At 41.0% G+C, this 21812-nt stretch overlaps 1 protein-coding gene across 3 annotated transcripts in view; it reads right to left on the bottom strand.

Moving 5' to 3' along the window:
* Nucleotides 1–21812, bottom strand: part of LOC140206037 (uncharacterized oxidoreductase ZK1290.5) — a 159924-nt gene that overhangs the window by 13624 nt on the left and 124488 nt on the right. For 2 of the 3 annotated variants that reach the window (XM_072274095.1, XM_072274097.1), the window contains exon 4: nucleotides 11894–12076. In XM_072274095.1, coding sequence (XP_072130196.1) covers nucleotides 11894–12076 — 183 coding nt within the window. Of the gene's footprint in view, nucleotides 1–4701; nucleotides 4762–11893; nucleotides 12077–21812 lie in introns of all 3 variants that reach the window. The other variant, XM_072274094.1, reaches the window with a different exon arrangement.

The following is a 21812-nucleotide window of genomic DNA, read 5'->3' on the forward strand; positions in this document are numbered from 1 at the left end:
TTTGGTTCTTTTTGGCTAAGTTCTGAATGTTCCCAATTCTCAGGCTCACTACTTTTCTTGGCAACATTATATGCCTTTTTCTTTGATCAAATACTATCTTTAAATCTTGGTGGCAATGGCTCGACTATTTTTACTGTTAGTTTTTTAAAAATCTTAAACTTGTGAACAATGATTTAATTCTTTAAATGCTTAGATGTAAGCCATCACTGCTGTAAATGCAAGCAGGCTTTTACCACTGAAGTAGGGTGAGCCTAAAACTAGAGGTTAAGAGGTCATTGGTTAAGAGTGAGAGGTGAAATGTTTACGGGGAACCTGAGGGGGAACTTCACTCAGAGGTTGGTGCAAGTGTGGAACAAGCTGCCAGCAGAAGTGGTAGATGCATGTTTGATTGCAACATTTAAGAGAAGTTTGGATAAGTACACAGACAGGAGGGGTATGGGGAGGGGGGGAGGCTACGGTCTAGGTGCAGGTCGATGGGACTAGGCAAAACAACAGTTCACCACAGGCTAGACGGGGCAAAGGATCTGTTTCTATGCCATAGTGCTCTATGACTCTAGTTTACCTGTCATAAATTTTGATGTAATTTCTCAATTCACCATAGCCAGTTCTTGCTGGGTGTTTTTGTAGTTTACTTAGTTCAGATTTGAAACCCTAGTTACAGAATAATCAATCATACTGCAGTCACCACTCCTAAAAGAGCCATAAGTCCTAGATCATACTGATAGCCTCTACTTTGTCACCTTCTGCCATATTTCTGTGATGACTATTAGATCTTGTCTTTTTATTTTGTCTCCTTGCCATTTTCTTTGCTCTGACCCCAATTGTTAGAATATTCTTACATCTGTACACTCTGTTTCTTCATCCTGGATCTTACTACTCCAGCACTAAACTGATGTCATAAAGCTTGGCACCTTTGGAACTTGTACTCATGATAGCAGCCAATTATATTTATCTCTCCAAGTATACTGTCTGCTTTTACTACTATTCCTCAATCAGTTCAATGGTTTTGAGATGACTGCCGGGGCAAGAAGTGTCTGGCAGGATAGGCGGGGATGCTCCCTTTGCTTTCACTTCAGTATGCTCCCAGTGCAAGGTCTCAAGGTTCTTTAGTGCCATTTCCAGTGCCCTTTTGGGCCAAGGATTCCAAGGAAGGAGTGTAGATTAGAAAGGAGGCTTGGCAAATCTCTTCCTGTGTCCACATGGTAATCTCTTCCCATGACAGAAAACAGAACAATGTGCTGGTTTTGGGAATCTGGTTTCAGGTAGGTGAAACTTGTGGCCCACGTGACAGTCAACTGACTGTAATTATAGCTTAGCCTCCTGTGGATTTAGAGGATTGTACAGAGGCAGCTTCAGTGCTTTGAAGTACCTGCTATAAGGAGATCTAAAGCTTTGCACTGAGACTTATTATTCTTAATGCTCTGCTGGTGCGCTGAAGATATCTTTGTTGAGTCTTGTCATGGCTCTTTATTGTTGGAGGGTGGTGTTGTATAGTGAGCACAGGCTGATTGTAGGCCCATTCCCCCACACATCTCAGTTAATATATTAATGCTGACTTAAAGCCTGGTTTTTGAACATCTGTGTACTGCAGACCAAATGCTTTAAGTAAGATTGACCTTTTGGTCCTGGAGTGGTGGTAACGTAGGGTGAGTAATTTCCCATTGGCCCCCGTCCAGCAGAAAGCTTGTGGAAGCAAGTACAGCATTCAAGCATTTCAAAAATAACTCAGAGGGTCATAGTGAGAAAATAATCTTGCTTAATATCACATTATATTCAGATTGGACATGCAATGGACTTATTGGTGGCATGTTATCATGAAGAACCTGTAAGACAGGAATGAATTTCTGCAGGAAACCAAAACTAACTCAGAGGGTCATAGTGAGAAAATAATCTTGCTTAATACGACAATATATTCAGATTGGACATGCAATGGACTTACTGGTGGCATGTGATCATGAAGCACCTGTAAGATGGGAATGAATTTCTGCAGGCAATCAAATTTGAGGATTCCCAAGTCCCTCTCAACTGAGAATCAAAGTTTCCAGCAAAATTGATAAAGACCATATCTGGTAATTGGATTCTCTTCTTGCATTTTTCTTGGAGTTGTCAAGGTCCAGCATGCTTCTAGATTAATGTCATTCAGACTCCAACAGGGAACAATTGTTGGAGGTATTGCAAAGGACCTTGGTGAAAACTTTCCCCGTCAGGCAGCAGGGAGACCACTTTTCCTTTAAAATGGTCAGATTCATCACCTCTCTTGAAAATAGTCACACTCTGTGGTCTCCTGGCATGTTCTTCACTTTCCAGCCAGGGAAGATGAAATTGTGAATTTGCAACTAAAGTTTATCCCCCATCAAGTTTTAGAACTTCAGTGGAGGGGCTGGTAGATTATTTGTCATTTTGTTTTTAGATGGCATATGGTACTTTCAGCCTCTTGTCAGTAAAGGCTGAACTGCATAGTTTACTTTGGGGTGCAGTAAAGGAGCTGAAGTCAAGGATAGAATTATGGAGAGTTTTTTTTTGTTTTCATTCCTTCCAACTGCCCTTACAAGCACAGGTACTTGCTTCTGTCATAATCACCCATTCTTACTACATGGATTATGCAGCATCTTTGTTCATATTTTCTTTTTATTACTCTCATCCTGAATGGCCTGCTGCACCACAGTGCTGCGGTCACATTTGCTGCAAGACACTTATTGGACAAGTGTAAGGTCTGAAGCTCCTTGAACATACTTTCTGGACCCCGTATGTCACATTCATGGTCTATCCTATTGTCTCAGTTTCCTGACCAGTCCTTGATCTAAGTGGTAAAAGTGCATCATGGAACCACATGTGGCAGTGATTTAGACATATTGACACAGAATCCTGTCTCTGTAATTCCAAGGATTTTTGTTTAAACTCTGCATCAGTATTTAAATGATGGGTTCTTTTATTATGCCAATAACTGTCACTATTTGAATTCTTTATACTAGTGGGGGCTGATCATGTCTTTTTATAATCCAGTTCTTATAGATAGTTACAAAAAGTTAAAGTCTGTCCCGAGCTTTTGTGGCCCATCAGTCCGGTGCTTATGCTGGTTTCTGTGGCGTGAAGCAACTGAAAGTACGAGACTCCCCCTCCTTCCCCCCAGATAGGACGCCAGTCTATCGTAAGGTTAACGCCCAGCATTTTGCCGGTGCCCGTTTTCAGCTGGGTGGACTGGAGCAGTGTGTGGTTAAGTGCCTTGCTCAAAGACACAACACACTGCCTTGGCCGAGACTCAAGCCCACGGCCTTCAGATCGTGAGCCCAACGCCCTAACCACTTGGCCATGCGCCACACTTTACTACAGATAGACAGATACTTTATTGATCTCAAAGGAAATTACAGAGTCACAGGAGCAATACAATTGCACAGACAGAAATATTAGAAAAGAAGTAGAAAGAATAAAAAATAAGTTACTACAAACAGTCTTACAGGAGGGGGTCATCACTTCCACAGCTATTGGTTGATTCATTATGGAGCCTAATGGCCGAGGGTAAGAATGACCTCATATAACGCTCTTTAGAGCAGCGCAGTTATCTTAGTCTATTACTAAAAGTGCTCCTCTGTTCAGCCAAGGTGCCATGCAGAGGGTGAGAAACGTTGTCCAGAATTGCCAGGACTTTCCGTAGGGTCCTTTGTTCTACCACAGTCTCCAACGTGTCCAGTTTAACTCCAGTAACAAAGCCAGCCTTTCTAATCTGCCCATTGAGCCTGTTGGCATCACCTGTGTTGATGCCATTGCCCCAGCGCACCACTGCAAAGAAGATTGCACTGACGACAACAGACTTGTAGAACATGTGAAGGAGAAGCCTTCATACTCCAAAAGACCTCAGTCTCCTCAGGAAGTAGAGGTGACTCTGGCCCTTCTTGTACATAGCCTCTGAGCTGGTGCTCCCCTCAAGTCTGTCATCCAGGTGCACCCCTAAGTACTTGTAGGTCCTCACCACATACATGTCCTCACCATCAATAGCAACAGGGAGCAATGCAGGCTTGGTCTTCCTAAAGCACATCACCATCTCCTTTGTCTTACTACTGTCGAGCTGCAGATGATTCAGTTTGCAGCATTTGACAAAGTCCTCCACCAGGGCCCTGTATTCATCCTCTTGTCCTTCTTTAATATACCCAACTATGGCTGAGTCATCAGAGAATTTCTGCAGACGACATGACTTAGTGTTGTAGCTAAAGTCTGAAGTATACAGGGTGAACAGGAAGGGAGCCACTAAAGTCCCCTGTGGGGGTCCAGTGCTATTTATAGTCATGTTTGACACACAGCTCTGGTGCAGTACATACTGTGGTCTCCCAGTCAGATAGTCCATTATCCAGGATACAATGGAAGTGCCAATCAGCATTGAACGGAGCTTCTCCCCCAGCAATGAGGGCTGTATGGTATCGATGATTGATTTTGCTAAAATTATATGCCAATGATTCAATCGTCAGTGATATTAGAGAGGTCTGCCAATTGTTCTAAAACTATTTGATGCAATTGCAACAACAAAGAATAGTAATGAACCTTTCTATCAATCCATTTACACCTCCATGCTTCTTAAGAGGTACAGCTTGTTGGATCTTAACCTCCAAAGATGAAGGAAGATTAACCTTTCATTTGGGAAATGCTACCGAAGGGTCTATTGTATAGAATTAAGGTAAAGTAAGAAAACAGAATAATTAAAAAACTTACCTGGCAGTTTTCCCAAATCCTTTCCTTCTTTGTGGATTTTGGAATGGTCACAATTCCATTCTTGATTAGAAAATAATATAGTTAATTACCAAAGGAAAATAGTTAATCATTCAAAAATGTTGACTTTAAACTCAAGCCTCAGTGAGCAGTTTTGAAAGGAATACTTCTGCTTTTCAATTTCATTAAAAGAAACTTCTCCCTGTTACCAAAACAGGACAAAAAACAATGATGGTGGATTTTGGATAAATGGAGTTTTGCTTTCTAAAAAGTGTTTATTAAGTTAAAAATTTTATTATCAATACTCCTGTGAGGGATCAACAATATGGATGCTGTGTCAGGGCCAGCAATGTGTGCAAGTTTGGGAGAGTATGGGGTGGGCAGTAATGGGCAAACTGGGTCATGGTCTTCCTCCAATTATCATCCATAGAAACATGTATAACATGAGGTTTAAGTCACATGCACAGATATTCACCTTGAACTGTTTGCAATCCAGTGAATTTAAAATCATGGGGTTGTCCCTGCTTGGAACTGTCAAACTACATACAGAAGGGTAAATAGCCTATAACATCAGTTGTATATAGCTGGGCTGTTCGAAAACATTCATGGAAATGCTCCACCTGGAGCAGCTGATTTCAATCTATTGAGTCTAAGTGACTGGATTTTGTATTTAGCTTTAATCTTCCAATGATAAACTGAAAATAAAGATTTGGATTTGAAATTGAGTACAACATACGGGTACAACAGCTTAGTGTTGCTGGACATTATGCATGCACAGGAAATGGATACTTTATTGCTACAATTTTATGTCTTCTAACAATCTAGGAAAGAAAATTTTAAAATATATCATTTGTGTTCCTCAATTAATTGCTATACCCTCTTTTATAACAAATAGTGTTTGATTTTTGCACTAGTCAACCCATCAGATTTCTAAAACATTGAGAAACTATGCTGGAAGTACAGTGGATTTTGGTTAATTAGGACACATCGGGACCAGAACATTTGGCCCAATTAAGAGGCTGCTCCAATTAGCTGAAGTTTCATGGAAATTGTTCAGAAGATATATAAAATAAAACAAACTACCATTTAACTGAGGAACAAACTATGCGTTTAAATGAAATACAGAACAAATTAGAACACTACCATTACTATGGTGGTTGTCAATTGTATCTGATGAGGACAGCCAGCCAACCTGTGTGGGGGAGATTTTAAAGTGGAAAATCTATTGCACTGGGGCAGTTCCACTCTCTTGACCTCAGAAGTCTGAGTCCAGTGGTATGAGTAGACATCACAACTGGGGTTCTTCCCTGGTTGCGGTGGATAACCATGACTTTTTCTGTGTTTCTTCATGCCCTTGCTCTCCACATAGTGTTGTGGAATTGCCTTCATGGCTATTGGAACTCACTGTAGATCTCATCTACCCAGTTTGTCGGAGCTGATTTCACATTCTAGGATAGCATGTCCCTAATTCACCAGGGTATGAGACCCACTGGCTACCCTCACCTGGTTTAGCCCAGTGGTCGCTATCACAAGTGAACAGCTACTTGGAGCCACAGGGGAGAGCTGAATTTCCAGTGAGGACCAAAGGGAACATCCAAGATGATTGTTGATACCTTAAAATTCTTCATAATTCCTAACTTTTTGAAGTAGTGAAATTGCTCCATTTTCACTCCTGGCTGTTACTGGCATTTCCAACTCTGAATATTGAATCAACAGGGAGCAAGATAGTTCTGCATAGCCTTACTACTTATTTCTCACCAACTATTAGTGACAAAATTCACTGCCTTTTGAACATAAACACACATAACTGACAGTGTACTGTCTAATGGCCACACACGTACACACGGATGATGTTGGTTGTAAACTATTCAGCAATAGTCTCTTGTCACAATTAATCAGAATCAGAATCAGGTTTATTATCACCAGCATGTGATGTGAACTTTGTTAACTTAGCAGCAGCAGTTCAATGTAATACATAATCTAGCAGAGAGAAAAAAACAATAAATAAAATAAAACTAATAATAATAAATAAACAAATCAATTACGTATATTGAATAGATTTTAAAAATGCGCAAAAACAGAATTACTGTATATTAAAAAAAGTGAGACAGTGTCCAAGGATTCAATGTCTATTTAGGAATTGGATGGCAGAGGGAAGAAGCTGTTCCTGAATCACTGAGCATGTGCCTTCAGGCTTCTGTACCTCCTAGCTCAGGGGTCCCCAACCTTTTTTGCACTGTGGACCGGCCACCCAGGGGGGTTGTTAATCATGACCGGAATATAGATGATAAGTCAACTATAAGTCACTTATCAGTGGCTAATACACTCAATTTTGACTCTAAAAGGGTTTATCTAACAAATTTAATATTTAACACACAGTGCATATTTTCCTCGCGTGGATATAGTGGTAAGTCAATTATAAGTCATAAGGGAGTTCCTTATGTCCAGTCTATTCCGCAATTTAGTTTTCATTGCATTCATTGCAGAAAACTCCACTTCGCAGAGATATGATGTTGGAAATGGAAGCAAAGTTTTCAGCGCTTTTGTGGCTATCTCAGGATATTTAGCCTTGACTTTGATCCAGAATGCCGGCAGAGATGGTATGTCAAACATACTTTTCAGCCCACCGTCATTTGCAAGCTCGAGGAGTTGATCTCCTTCCCGCGCTGACATGGATGATTCACCAGGGACATTCACAACTGGGTCATTCCTTTGCACGGCTTGGGTCATTTACGGTTGGGAAGTAACGCTCGAATTCTGTCGACAGCGAAGATAGGTGATCGCGCACCAGCTGTGAGCCTCAGTCTCTCCCAAATTCCCAGCTAATGTTGGGAACATGTCAAATATGCCCCTGTCCACTCGCCATCCCCACAGTTCCAGTTTGGCTTTGAAAGCAGACACTTTATCTGCCAACTTGAAGACAGTTGTCATTCTCCCCTGAAGTGACAAATTGAGTTCATTCAGCAGGTTGAAGATGTCACACAGATAAGTAAGTTTTGCTATCCACTCCTCGTCATTGAAGTGTGCTGCCAGTGGTGAGTTTTTTCCTGAAAGAAATCTCTGTAGCTGCTCTCTTAACTCAAAAACCCTGGCCAGGGCTCTCCCCCTTGATAGCCACCTGACTTCAGTGTACAAGAGAAGGCGTTTGTGCTCTGCATCCATTTCCTCTCAAAGCTGCTCAAACAGACGTGAGTTAAGGGCCTTTGCTTTGATCTGATTGATAACTTCAACAACGTCACTCAATACGCTGTTAAGATCAGGTGACAGTTTTCGGCTAGCCAGCATTTCCCTGGGTGTGACACAGTGTGTAGTCTGGCATTCAGGAGCAACCTCTTTGACTTGGGTAGTGAAACCAGACTCATTAAGCCGTTCCAACAGCTGTGCTTTGATGTCTTCCACTATGTCATCGATTCTCCTTGAAACCGTGGCAGCTGAAAGAGAAACCTGTGCCATCTTGTTAGCTGCAACTTCTCCCAGCAGTTCACGGCACAATTCTTCACCAACCGTGAAAGGCTTCTTAGCCTTAGCAATACGGCTAGCCACTAAGTACGACGCTCTCAGAGCAGCAGCATTTGTGGAGGTGGTGGCTCTCAGAACTTGCTTCTGTCCCGCTTGCTCACATTTTTTCCACTCAAAAAACTCAATGGGTTTGTCTTTAAGTGCAGGGTGCTTGGACTCAAGGTGCCGAAGCAGTTTTGAGGGTTTCATTGCCTCATTAGACAGCTTGCCTTCACGTATCACACATAGGGGTCTTGGAGCGTGCGAGTCACCGGTCGCAATAAAGCCATATTTTATGTATGACTCGTCGTATTTTCTGTTGAAGGAAGCTTTCTTTTTTTTTGCAGTCTCGGCACCAACTGCCTCTGCATTATCATCATTGTTAGGCCTTTTATCTCCCCTGCCATCTCTTCCAAAGAAACTCTCAAGCAACATTTGTTTTTCACTCATCGAGTAGTTGTAGGTTAATGACCAACTGATGTCCTCGCGTGGGTAATGACCTCACATGCGTTCAAGTTCAGCAGTGGGCGTGACGGAATGAGGAAAGGTGCAGTTGACTCATATCGGTTCCATGCGGCCCAGCAGCACATGCTTTGCGGCCCGGTACCGGTCCACAGCCTGGTGGTTGGGGACCACTGTCCTAGGTGATGGTAACAGTGAGAAAAGGGCATGCCCTGGGTGTGGGAGGTCCTTAATAATGGACACTGCCTTTCTGAGACACTGCTCCCGAAAGATGTCCTGGGTACTTTGTAGGCTAGTACCCAAGATGGAGCTGACTAGACTTACAACCTTCTGCAGCTTCTTTCAGTCCTGTGCAGCAGCCCCTCCATACCAGACAGTGATGCAGCCTGTCAAAATGTTCTCCACAGTACAACTATAGAAGTTTTTGAGTGTACTTGTTGACATGACAAATCTCTGCTAACTCCAAATAAAGTATAGCCGCTGCCTTGCCTTCTTTATAACTACATCAATGTGTTGGGACCAGGTTAGATCCTCAAAGATCTTGACACCCAGGAAGTTGAAGCTGCTCACTCTCTCCACTTCTGATCCCTCTATAAGGATAGCATCCCAAATAAATGAAGGGAATCCGGACTATTTTCTCAATTAGTTTTTGTTCTTTAAGAGTTGTCCCAAATAAATGGCTGCCCCAATTAATTGATGGCTCAATTAACCAGAATCCACTGTATTCCCATTTTACACTGGCCAATTTGCACTGTAACTTCTGACCTCCTGCACAAATTAACAATCACAAAAGAGAAGAATAGGACCTTGCTCATGTGGACTGCTGCTCACCGCTGATCAACTCTTAATTATGAAATTCCACTAAACATTCAGAACGTGGTCACTCATTAAGTGAAAATCAACTGAAGTAGACATGAGTAAGCTTTTTTTAAATGAAGTGACTAACTCAGAACATTATTGGGAATGGAGTTTAACAAACAATTTCAGTGTATTATTCGTTGGGGGCAATTTTTTTCAAAATGATTCTTTTTTTTTAGTGAATTCACTTTTTTATCATGAAAATGCTGTAGGATAGATTTTAAGACAGTGATATCCAGTGTTAGTTATGCTTGCTCAGATATACAGTAGCAGTGAAACAACATACTCGGTTATAAATAACAGAATATAATATCTGCATTCACCACTCTAATGCCTGTTTTTCTGAAGCTCTACGTGAAACTACCAATTTAGTGTAATTATAGACTATTTTGTTTCCTTTGGCACTTACTCATAATAAAATGAGGCAAGTTAGTCCAAATTAATTACATGCTGGTCCTTAGAATCAGCAGATATATGGGGTTTTTCCCATGTAGGTTTGAGTTAAAATCCCAGATATTAATATGTGCATAATCCCAATAATAATATTTTGAAAATAACAGGCAATCAGGTATCAACCCATATCTCTGATCTGGAACCAACTTGGTATTGATAACAGCACTCTCAGTCTTAATGTAATTTTTCGTGTGACCACTTTAATAGACCATAGACAATAGGTGCAGGAGTAGGCCACTCAGCCCTTCGAGCCAGCACCACTATTCACTGTGATCATGGCTGATCATCCACAATCAGTACCCTTTTCCTGCCTTCTCCCCATATCCCTTCACTCCGCTATCTTTAAGAGCTCTATCTAACTCTTTCTTGAAAGAATCCAGAGAATTGGCCTCCACTGCCTTCTGAGGCAGAGCATTCCACAGAACCACAGCCCTCTGTGTGAAAAACTTTTTCCTCAACTCCGTTCTAAACGGTCTTCCCCTTATTCTTAAACTGTGCCTCTGGTTCTGGACTCCCCCAACATCAGGAACATGCTTCCTGCCTCTAGCTTGTCCAATCCCTTAATAATCTTATATGTTTCAATCAGATCCCCTCTCATCCTTCTAAATTCCAGTGTATACAAGCCCAGTCGCTCCAATCTTTCAACATATGACAGTCCCGCCATCCCAGGAATTAACCTCATGAACCTACGCTGCACTCCCTCAATAGCTAGAATGTCCTTCCTCAAATTTGGAGACCAAAACTGTACACAATACTCCAGGTGTGGTCTCACCAGGGCCCTGTACAACTGCAAAAGGACCTCTTTGCTCCTATACTCAACTCCCCTTGTTATGAAGGCCAACATGCCATTAGCTTTCTTCACTGCCTGCTGTACTTGCATGCTTGCTTTCAGTGACTGACGTACAAGAACACCTAGATCTCGTTGTACTTCCCCTTTTCCTAATTTGACACCATTCAGATAGTAATCTGCCTTCCTGTTCTTGCCACCAAAGTAGATAACCTCACATTTATCCACGTTAAACTGCATCTGCCCACTCACCCAGCCTTTCCAAGTCACCCTGCATTCTCATAACATCCTCCTCACATTTCACACTGCCACCCAGCTTTGTGTCATCTGCAAATTTTCTAATGTTACTTTTAATCCCTTCATCTAAATCATTAATGTTTATTGTAAATAGCTGTGGTCCCAGCACTGAGCCTGGCGGTACCCCACTAGTCACTGCCTGCCATTCTGAAAAGGACCCATTAATCCCTACTCTTTGTTTCCTGTCTGCCAACCAATATTCTATCCATGTCAGTACCCTACCCCAAATACCATTTGCTCTAATTTTGCCCACTAACCTCCTATGTGGGACCTTATCAAAGGCTTTCTGAAAGTCCAGGTACACTACATCCACTGGCTTTCCCATGTCCATTTTCAAAGTTACATTCTCAAAAAATTCCAGAAGATTAGTCAAGCATGATTTCCCCTTCGTAAATCCATGCTGATTTGGACCTATCCTGCTACTGCTATCCAAATATGCCGCTATTTCATCTTTTATAATTGATTCCAGCATCTTCCCCACCACTGATGTCAGACTAACTGGTCTATAATTGCCTGTTTTCCCTCTCCCTCCTTTCTTAAAAAGTGGGATAACATTAGCTACCCTCCAATCTGCAGGAACTGATCCTGAATCTATAGAACATTGGAAAATGATTACCAATGCGTCCACGATTTCTAGAGCCACCTCCTTAAGTACCGTGGGATTCAGACCATCAGGCCCTGGGGAAAAGTTTCACTTTAAGGAGAAACTACTTAAAAACAGTATTATGACTAATTTTCTTGTGCGTTTTGAATAACTACTAAATATTTGCTTTTGCAAGCTTGATAAATAACAAATCTCTAAACTATTTTTTCCAAAGAACAGCATGAATCTGGCCTTACTTGTATGCTCCAACGTATACAGATTTGAGCAGGTGTACAGTGATATTTCTCTGCCTTTTCAATGATATTAGGGTGTGACAAAGCCGAGCCTCTATCCAGAGGGCAGTATCCTTCAAAAACGATTCCTTGGCTTCTGCAGTAGTCCACCAGCTCCTGGGGCTTCTGGAAAGGATGATATTCCACCTGTTTAACACACCAAAGGAATGAAAATCATTAGTGCAATCACAAACCAAATCTCAAGTCTATGGATTAAACATTTTTATTAAATGTTGCGCTAAATTTAAGTACTGTATAATAAAAATGACAAAATCCAACACAACCATATTAATTAAAAAGGTTTTTATTTATTTGTTTTTGTTACTTTTTCACTTTACTGGGTGCAGTCAAGTTATAGATTGACAGGCTAATGTTTGCGTCTTTGGTTTTGGACCATTATTCTGTCACTGACTGACAGACTGTATTCACATTTGATCATGAGTTCACTCTTGTTTTGCCCATGAAGTAGTAACTTGCCTTAGCTCAAATGGAGTATGTTGTTAACCTTAGATATGCATCACAAACTTGAAGTAAAATGCAAGACCAAATTAGTGGGTAGAATAGCTTTTACTTTGATCATGACAAATGTAAGACAAAACCAACTAAGGTATAAACCATGAAATATATTTTACATTTACAAACTACAATGATTCAACAACCATATACTCTACAGACTCCTTTTATTGAGAGCCAAGTATATTGTTCTCATTTATCATGCTGTTTTTAAGTTGCTGCTTTTCTGTTTTTTCCCCCCAATTTGGCTTTTATCTGTTTGTCTTATTTGCTTCAATCCTATCAGGCAGATGGCATTGTCTGCTAGCAGCTGCTCAGACTATTAACTGCAATTTCTAATGGTGGTCTTGAAGAGGAACAGGGATCACATGATTTACAAGTCTCACCATCTTCCTACCCCACCTTCTCCCACCTCTACACTAATACTTTCTTCATCATCATCATATCTATCAGACTGTCTGCTCTTTTTAAGCCTGCATTGTCTTTTCATCCACAAGCTTTGGGATTTGTGTCTTAAAATAACAGTATCTTTTTTTCTGTTGGTTTTACTATGCAATACAAAGTGAATGCTGACAATTTCACAATCATTTCAATCCTAAAATTTGGGGGAAATCATTTGGGCGAATGAAGCTTCTATTGTTATTGAGCATCCATTCATTTACTTCACTGAAAGGAACTCCTTGTTATTTTAATGAACATGCATTTTAGTTTTCCATAATTAACACAATACCTTTTTAAGTTTGTGTAGGGTATGTATTCCTAACTAAATAACACTATTTGTATATTTAACAGTTTAATGTATTTCTGACCTGAGCAGCTAAATTACACATGCTAGAATTTGTAACACCATTGAATTGGACTGCTTTGCCAAAAAATATCCTGTTCCTCTTCTACAGAACACATTGTACACTCAGACAACAATAATCTGGCCAATATTCAGCTTTCACTTAGTGCTAATCAGGTTTAAGGGCCAAATGCAGGCAAGAAACAGAACAAAAAGTAGCATGGAAAAACAATTACCAGAAGGAAAAGAGTTCACAAAGCAGACCCATCCAAGACAATAACTTTCCCAGTATTATGGCTGCAATTTCAATGTGACATCAGGATCAAAACTTGGAGAACTGGAAAAATCCTTGAAATTGTCAAAGGTTTTGTCTCAATTCGGCATCTTGAATTTATTCTTTTCTACATTCCTCTATGATGGCACACCAAGCCCTCAAAGTTGCCATGCATGTTGTTAGGATGGATAAAAAGGCATATGATATGTTGGCCTTCATTAGTTGGGGGTCTGAATTCAACAGCCGCAAAGTAATGCTGCAGCATTATAAAACCACATTTGGAACATTGTATTCAGTTCTGATGACCTCATAATAGGAAGGATGTGGAAGCTTTCGAGAAGGTGCAGAGGAGATTTGTCAGAATACTCCATGGATTAGAGAGCAAGCCTAATGGAAAGGTTGAATGCACAGGTGGGGGTGGTGGTAGAGGCAGACACATTAGGGACATTTAAGAAACCCTGAGATAGACACATGGATGAGAGAAAAAAGTTGGGCTATGTAGGAGGAAAAGGTTATATTGATCTTGGAGTAGGTTAAAAGGTCGGCATAATATCATGGGCTAAAAGGTATGTACTGTTCTATGTTCGATAAGTTTGATGGTCTATTTCCCACCACTGCATACTCTTATGTTTGGTAATGTTAGAACATTCAAAGACCCAAGCCTTTTCTCCCCCCAATATGTGAGTTTTTCTTTTCACTATTTGTGTCTATCTCTTCAGTTTTGAAATTCCCTCTCTAATCTATATCTCACTTTCCTCTTTTAAGACACTCTTTAAAATCCATCTCTTTAATCAAGTTTTTAGTCATAAATCTTCTTATTGCTATATGGGGCAATGCATCCAAACAGTATTGGACAATACTGCCGCCTGATGACTGAAGTTGGGTTGATTTTGGTTCCAGAATGGAGGCTACATGGTTGAATATATTCATATTTCTCTTGTAGATGGTTTTCACTCCAACAAAAAACCTGTTGGGTACAAGCTACATCATTGTACTGAAAGTAAAAAGCTGAGGCGATGATGCAGATTGTGTCTGAAGTTGACTCACTGTAATCATCATCGCCCGTATGTCAGTACAAAGTAGCCAAGCATGGACATGAAATCTCTGCAGCCTGCTGTACTTGAGAAGGATCCTCCCCAGGCCCTCTTAGTTGACAGTCAAAGGTTTTTGAGAGCTCAAAAAGGCCACTGTGAGATTATGCTATCCATTATGCCTATTGAGGCAAAGGATAGATGGAATCTACAGTGCCATTCAGCGAGCAGAACTTCACCCACTCCAGAAGGAGACAGTTGTTTCAGGACTTGGAGGTGACCTTCCCCTCTGGCAGAGAACAAGAAAATCCCTCTGAGATCTGCAATTAGACTTCTTCATTTTTGACAATCATCAGAATAATAGTGTGTCTTAAATCTCCAGGCAGGTCCTTACCTCAGATAGAACAAGGCATTCATTGGCTAGTTTTCAAATGTCAGCAGAATTACTGCCTGTTCATGAGGCATTGTTTCTCAGTTGGCTTATGACCTTCTTCTGAGGTTGCTTGTCAAGAATGGTGGCAAGGCTAGACCAGAGAGTTTGTGCTAGGTTGGAGACATTGAAGCATTTGTTCCGAAGTCTAACTGCTTTTTCGCCCTTAGTATGTTTTTCGTTCTTCGTAAGATGGGTCTTAAGGTGTCTGAGACAAAGATACCCTTGAAAAGACTAAAGAATTCATACATAACACCAGCATTGCTTCCAGCCCCACCTGATCTTCACAGTTCCTCATGACAGTGGGGGGATGCCATTTTAGATCATTAAGTCTATGCTGGTTCATAGAACAACCCCATTGTTGCAGTAATTCTCCGTGCAACCTATAATCTGCACAGTCCTACTATCTCCTGCTACTAGAGGCAATTTATAGCGGTCAATTAAGCTACCAAACTGCTCATCTTTGGGATGCAGGAGGGATCTGGAGCACTTGGAAAAACTCACGTGGTCATAGGGAGTTCACCTCTTGTTCTGCAAATTCGATGCAGACTGCACCAGAGGTCAGGATTGAACATAGGTTGTTGGTGCAGGGGTCCCCTCATGTGAATTCTCCACTCCATAATCTATTTTGTAACTTATCTGCACCTTTTGTCATGATCCAGTCTGTTAACTACTCATTTCAGTTAATTTCCTTTTCCCCTTGTTCCACTGGGCTCCTTGATTAGGGCACCAGATCTTCATCCGAACCGGCAGAATAAAAGCCCCGGCTTACAGCTACTTGGGGCTGGTCCATTACCCTAGCCAGGGCGGCAATGAATGTTCCGAGCCGCCAAGAATAAGGGACCGTCTTCCGAGCTGCCAAGAATAAGCGACCGTCTTCATGATCTTCTCCATGTCAAGATACGTATTGTCTGTCGTTGTTTGTTTTTGTCGTCTCGTGTCCGGCTGAGTGTTGCCGGCCATTTCGCCACTGCTCCAAGCCGGAATGCGAGTGGTCTGTCATTGTTTTGTTTTGTAGGCTCCGAGCCCCAGTCCAAGTCAAGGCTCCGTGTCCAGTCCAAGTCAAGGCTTCGTGTCCAGTCAAAGCTTCGTGTCTAGGTCATGTCCAAGTCTGTCCCCGTGTCCAAGTCATGTCCTAGTCCGTCCCTGTATCAAGTCTCTGTGCCTGTGTCCTGCACTTGGGTCCGCACCCTATGACCCACTGCAACACCTTTAACTTTTGCTTTCTCAGTTCATTGGTTCCAGTATAATCTGACATGTGCCTGGCTTGGATCAGATGTGCTGCCAAGAGTTCTATTTCTAATCTCCCTAACAAGATACAAAAAGTAGAGTGGAATCTCTGTCTTCTACTTTTCTGCAAACTGCTTGATCTAGAATTTGCCTGGTATTTTTGGTATGCTAGTGGACTGTGGAACTTTACTGAATGGGATCTCATGGATAGGTGGATGAAATGAACCACAATAATTAGACTTCTATATCTGCACAAAAATAACTCAGGAAAGATGACTCAAACATGGATTACAAAGGAAATCAGAGATTAGTTCTAAAGAGGAGATTTGCAAAGTTGCCAGGGAAAGCAGCAGGCCTGTGGATTGGAACCAGCTTAGAATTCCGTAAGGGAAGCAAAAAGGATTATACTGAAGGAGGAAGATGAAGAGAACATGAAAACTGACAGTAAAAGCTTCCATACATTTGCGAAGAACACAAGGTTAGCAAAGACAAATGCAGATCTCCTTGGAAACAGAAAAGGCGCCCTTTATTCCCACTATTTGCCTTCTGCCATTCAGCCAATGCTTTATTCACGCCAGTATCTTTCCTGCAATACCATAGGCTCTTAACTTGTTAAGCAGCCTCATATGTGGCACGCTGTTAAAGGCCTTCTGAAAATCCCAGTATACCACATCTACCAACTCTCCTGTTGTCTCCCCTGCTTGTTATTTCTTCAAAGAACTCCAACAGATTTGTCAGGCAAGCTTTTCCCTTAAGGAAACTATGCTGATTACAGCCCATTATGTGCCTCCAAGTACCCCAAAACATTCAGAAGGTTTTATGATAAGGTCTCAAATTTATGGAATTTGGGTAATATATTGGGGAGTTGCAATAAACAGGACCTTTTTCTCAACTGCAGTTAGTGATTAGTAGGACACTCAGAGCTTGGGACCCAGCAGTTTTCAATATACCACACTGATGTGGATGAGGGAATTAAATATAACACCTTTGCTTGCAAATTTAAATGGACAGGGGTTTGTGCATTGTAAGGAAGATGCAAGAAGCTCCAATGTGCTTTAAACAAATTTGGGTAAGTGGGTAAATGCGTAAATGCATAGCAGATGCAGTAGTGTGATTCTTTCTGTGGTTATCCACCTTGGCTGTAAAAACATCGTTAGATTACTATCTGAATGGTGTGAGATTGGGAGGGGTGCAACAAGATCATACACCAATCGCTAAAATCAAGCGTATAAACAGTCTTCTTACTTCTTGCAGCACCTGAATGCTTGGTCTTTTTTGCAAAAAAGATCTAAGTACAGGAGCATGGATTATCCTTGCTAGTAGAGCACAATACTTTGATGAGGTCCTTTAAGGAGCTTTGTGTGCTGTTACGCTGTTTTTGTGAGGAAGGATTTTTTGTGGGCGTGTAGAAGAACAATAAAGTTTATTGGCCTGATTCTTGTCTCGGTTGATGTTTTAAGAGAGGTTGGATCAACTGGGCCTCTATTCACTGGATCACTGGAGTTTATAAGAATGAGAGATGACCTCGTAGAAACCCATAAAATTCTAACAAGAGGATGCTGTTTCAGAGAAGCTGGAATCCAGAAAAGGGAATCACAGTCATAAGGTACAGGCTACCCATTTTTAAACCTCCTGAGGTCATGAGCAATTGCTTCACTCAGAGGTTGTGGAACATATGAATTTTGCACCACAAGAGATAATAGAGGCTTCTTCAAGAACTTCCTCAAGAAAGAGGCTGATTTTTTTCTTAATGTTAAAGAAATCAAGAAATATGGAAAGAAAACAGCAGCAGGGCACTGAAGTAAATGATTACCATATCCAACAGAAGAGTGGGCCTGAAAGGCCAAATGACTTATTCCTGCTCCTAAGTTATGTTTTAAATGTGATAAGATTTTCTGCTCCACTACTTTCAGGCAAAGCATTCCAAACCCTAACTACAACTGAGTGAAAATTTCTTTTCCTAATCTCTTTACCAATCACCCTTTGTCTTTGTCCCTGCTTGTTGACCTCTCTCCTTCAGGAAATTGTTTCTTCCTGTTCAGACTTCTTATGGGTTTGCACACCTCAATTATATCTCCCATCAGTCCCCTTGGTTCCAAAGAAAACAACCCCAGTCTAGACAGTCTCTCTAAAAAACTAAAATTGTCAAAATTCAGCACTGCCCGATCGGTTGCACCCATGGAAAACCTTCTGCCGCTTTCTCTGTTTGGAGCATCCATTAGCAAGTATCTTCTATATGTTAACTTTTAATTGCTATTTCTAAGGACATTATAGGGCCTCTAGCTCTAGGTTCACTGGGTGCTGCTGGACATAGTTCTAACACATCTCAAAATAATTTTAAAAGAACACTTTTTGAAGGAGATAGTTTAGGTACTTTGTAAACAAGCATTTTCTGTTATGTTAACCTGAAACAGCAGACAATATATTCTCCGATGGCAATCAGTTACTGGTAAGTACTCCACCCGTTTCCTTTTCCTCTCAGTGACTCACTCTAACAGACTTGGGGTACATTAGAGCATATATTATATCTCAGCAACTGTGAGAAAGAAGTATTAGATTTGTCCTTATTCTGTCATAATAATGACTGTCCAGAATAGTAACTGTTAGCAACCACTTTGTAGACTGATTAACAGTAAACCATTGTTAATTTACTGTGGTACGACACAGGGGATTCATAAACAAGTAATCATCAAGTGGAGTTAGCTCATATTTTAAAGTCACATTTTGTTATATTTATATACATTCTTAAGTTCACAACTAACAATGAGAACTATGTCTGCGGTTATTACACCTCCAAGCTTATAGTCATCCTAAATAATAACACAGCTTGCACCTCTGTAGTTTTAAAAATATGATAAAACATTACAAGGCATGCATAGGAGTACTAAAATTTGATAAAGTAAGGAAATGTTTCCAGCTTTACTTACAACATAGCAGGAGGCCATCTGGCTCCTCAAGTCTACGCTGATTCATGAGGCAAATTCGTGCTCTTGCTGTATATTCTCTCCATATTCCATCAATAAACCACAGATTCTACCACCCACTTATACACTCAGGCCACTTTACACTGGTCCATTAACAGACCAACCCACACTCCTTCGTAATGTGGGAGGAAGCCGGAGCAGCGGTTATGGGGAGGACATCTCCACATGGTCAGCACCAGACTGTTACAGTTATGATGCAGAAATATACTATCTCTGCAGTTGTGCTGGCCAGATACTGGAACAAATTACCTCAAGTACTCTATCAAGGACATGGATTTTAAAAGGCATCTAGAATGAGCATAGAGAGGAACAGAGGCTGGGAAGGGAAGGCCAAACTTTAGATCTTGGCGGTGGAAGATGTTGCCATCAATGGTGCAATGGTCAAAATCACGGATGTGCAAGATGCCAGGATTGGATCAGCACAGATACAGTATCTTGGAAGACTGGGGAAGGTAACAGAAACAGGGACGAAAGAGGCTATGAAGAGTTTTGAAAACAAGAAAGAAACCAGAGGCCCATGAGCCAGTCACTATCAGAGGATCAGAGAAGCAAGTTTAAATTCCTGTTACTATTTACTATGTTACTATTTCAGAGGCCCAGCACATAAGTACAATTACAAAGAAAGAATGGTAGAGCCTCTAGTTTTTTAGCAGTTTGCGGAGATTCACCAAGACATCTAAAAACTTTGACAAACTTCTACAGATGTGGAGTGGAGAGTATATTGACTTGCTGCATCACAGCCTAGTACAAAAACCCTAATGCCATTGAATGGAAAATCCTACAAAATGTAGTGGATATGGCCCAGTCCATCTCAGGAAAATCCCTCCCCACCATTGAGCACATGTAGATGAAACACTGTCACAGTAAAGCAGCATCCATCATCAGGGACCCCTAGCACCCTGGACATGCTCTCTTCTCCCTACTGCCATCAGGAAGAAGGTACAAGAGCCTCAGGACTCGCACCACCGGGTTCAGGAACAGTTACTAACCCTCAACCATCAGGCTCTTGAATAAGGGGATAACTTCACTTGCCCCCATCATTGAAATGTTCCCACAACCTATGGGCTCACTTTCAAGGACTCTTCATCTTATGTTCTCAATATTCATTGCTTATTTCTTTATATTATTGTTTCTTTTTGCATTTGCAGTTTGTTGCCTCCTGCTCTCTGGTTGATCGCCCCAGTTGGGCAGTCTTTCATTGATTCTGTTACAGTCACTATTCTATGGCTCTGTTGAGTATGTCCAGAAGAAAATGAATCTCCCATATGGACATATATGGACTCTGATGATAAAATTTACCTTCGACTTTGAGATGTTTAAATGTTGTGTTCCTGTTGAATGAGGAGCAATGAAACTCGGTGCAAGGTACCCCATGGCTGCAAAGTAATCATTTGCGCTTAACATCTATATTTGGGACTACAGTCAGATTGATCAGATCTACATCCTTATCCAAGTAGTAAAGCTTAACCAGCAGTCCTTAAAATGTCCATTAGAGTTGAACAATGGATAAGTTTCTGACATTTTATTGTCTGCCATACCAAGCCAGAAGGGAAGGTGTTCCTTTTGTAACTCCTTGTAGAAACCAATCACTACCAGACTGCACTGCACTCCACTGCAGAGCCCCACCTTATCCATCCCCAATCTACCACAGAATTTTTAAAAATAGAAAGTAATCTCGTGCTTACATAATATAATCACAGTAACCAGTTGACAAAAGAAAAACAAGTTATAATTGTGGGTATTTATAACCAGACCAAGATAAATATGAGAATCGATTTTTGAGTAAGAGTAAACAGATTTGTGGCTGGGACAGGATAGATGTATCATTTCAGAAGTGGACATCCATGAGATGTTGTCGACTGATTGCAACAGCAAAACTATATTCTGCGATAATCCATAACCTCGGAGCTTTGTTCTACCTCACTCTATCACAACGATCATGCTAGAGGCTGGCCTTGATGCAACCAAAACTGCCATGGAGCATGCCAAGTGCAGTATTAGAGATAGTTATCAATGAAATACCCGTATGATGATGCCATAATGTGTGCATTAAACAGCAAAACAACTAGTAGTCTCACAACCAATGGATCACATTAAAGTTCTTCTACAGTACTGTTACATCCAGCTGCGAATGGCAGTGAATCAATTAAAGAGCTAACAGATAAAAGTGACACTAAGAATGTATTTATCTGCATTTGCAACTGACATTCAAGAATATGCTGAAGCTTTTGTAATCATCCTCAGCCAGCAGTGCCAGGTGCATAAACCATTTAAGTCTCCTCATGAGGTGCCCACCATCATAGGAAGCAACTCAACACTTTTTTTCAGGGCAACTTGGGTTGTTTCTTTTAGAACAGATAGGGTAGGAAGAAATTTAATTGAGGTGTGTAATAATGAAGACCTTATACAGAGTAAACAGTGGCAAAGACAGAAACTCTGAACATACTTATAAAGCATTTGGACTTACACAGAAACAATGGGCCAAATGACCTACTGCATGTCCTAACTTTTCTTTGATCCATAAAGTGGTTAATTTTTTGGAATTATTTCTTTGTTTACTCTGTTGACCCATAACTTCACAATGCTGTTTCAACATACCCTGAACAATTCAGCTTTTTAGAGAATTAGATTCATTTA

Source organism: Mobula birostris, chromosome 12 (genome assembly GCF_030028105.1).
Source record: "Mobula birostris isolate sMobBir1 chromosome 12, sMobBir1.hap1, whole genome shotgun sequence".
Classification (NCBI taxonomy): domain Eukaryota; kingdom Metazoa; phylum Chordata; class Chondrichthyes; order Myliobatiformes; family Myliobatidae; genus Mobula; species Mobula birostris.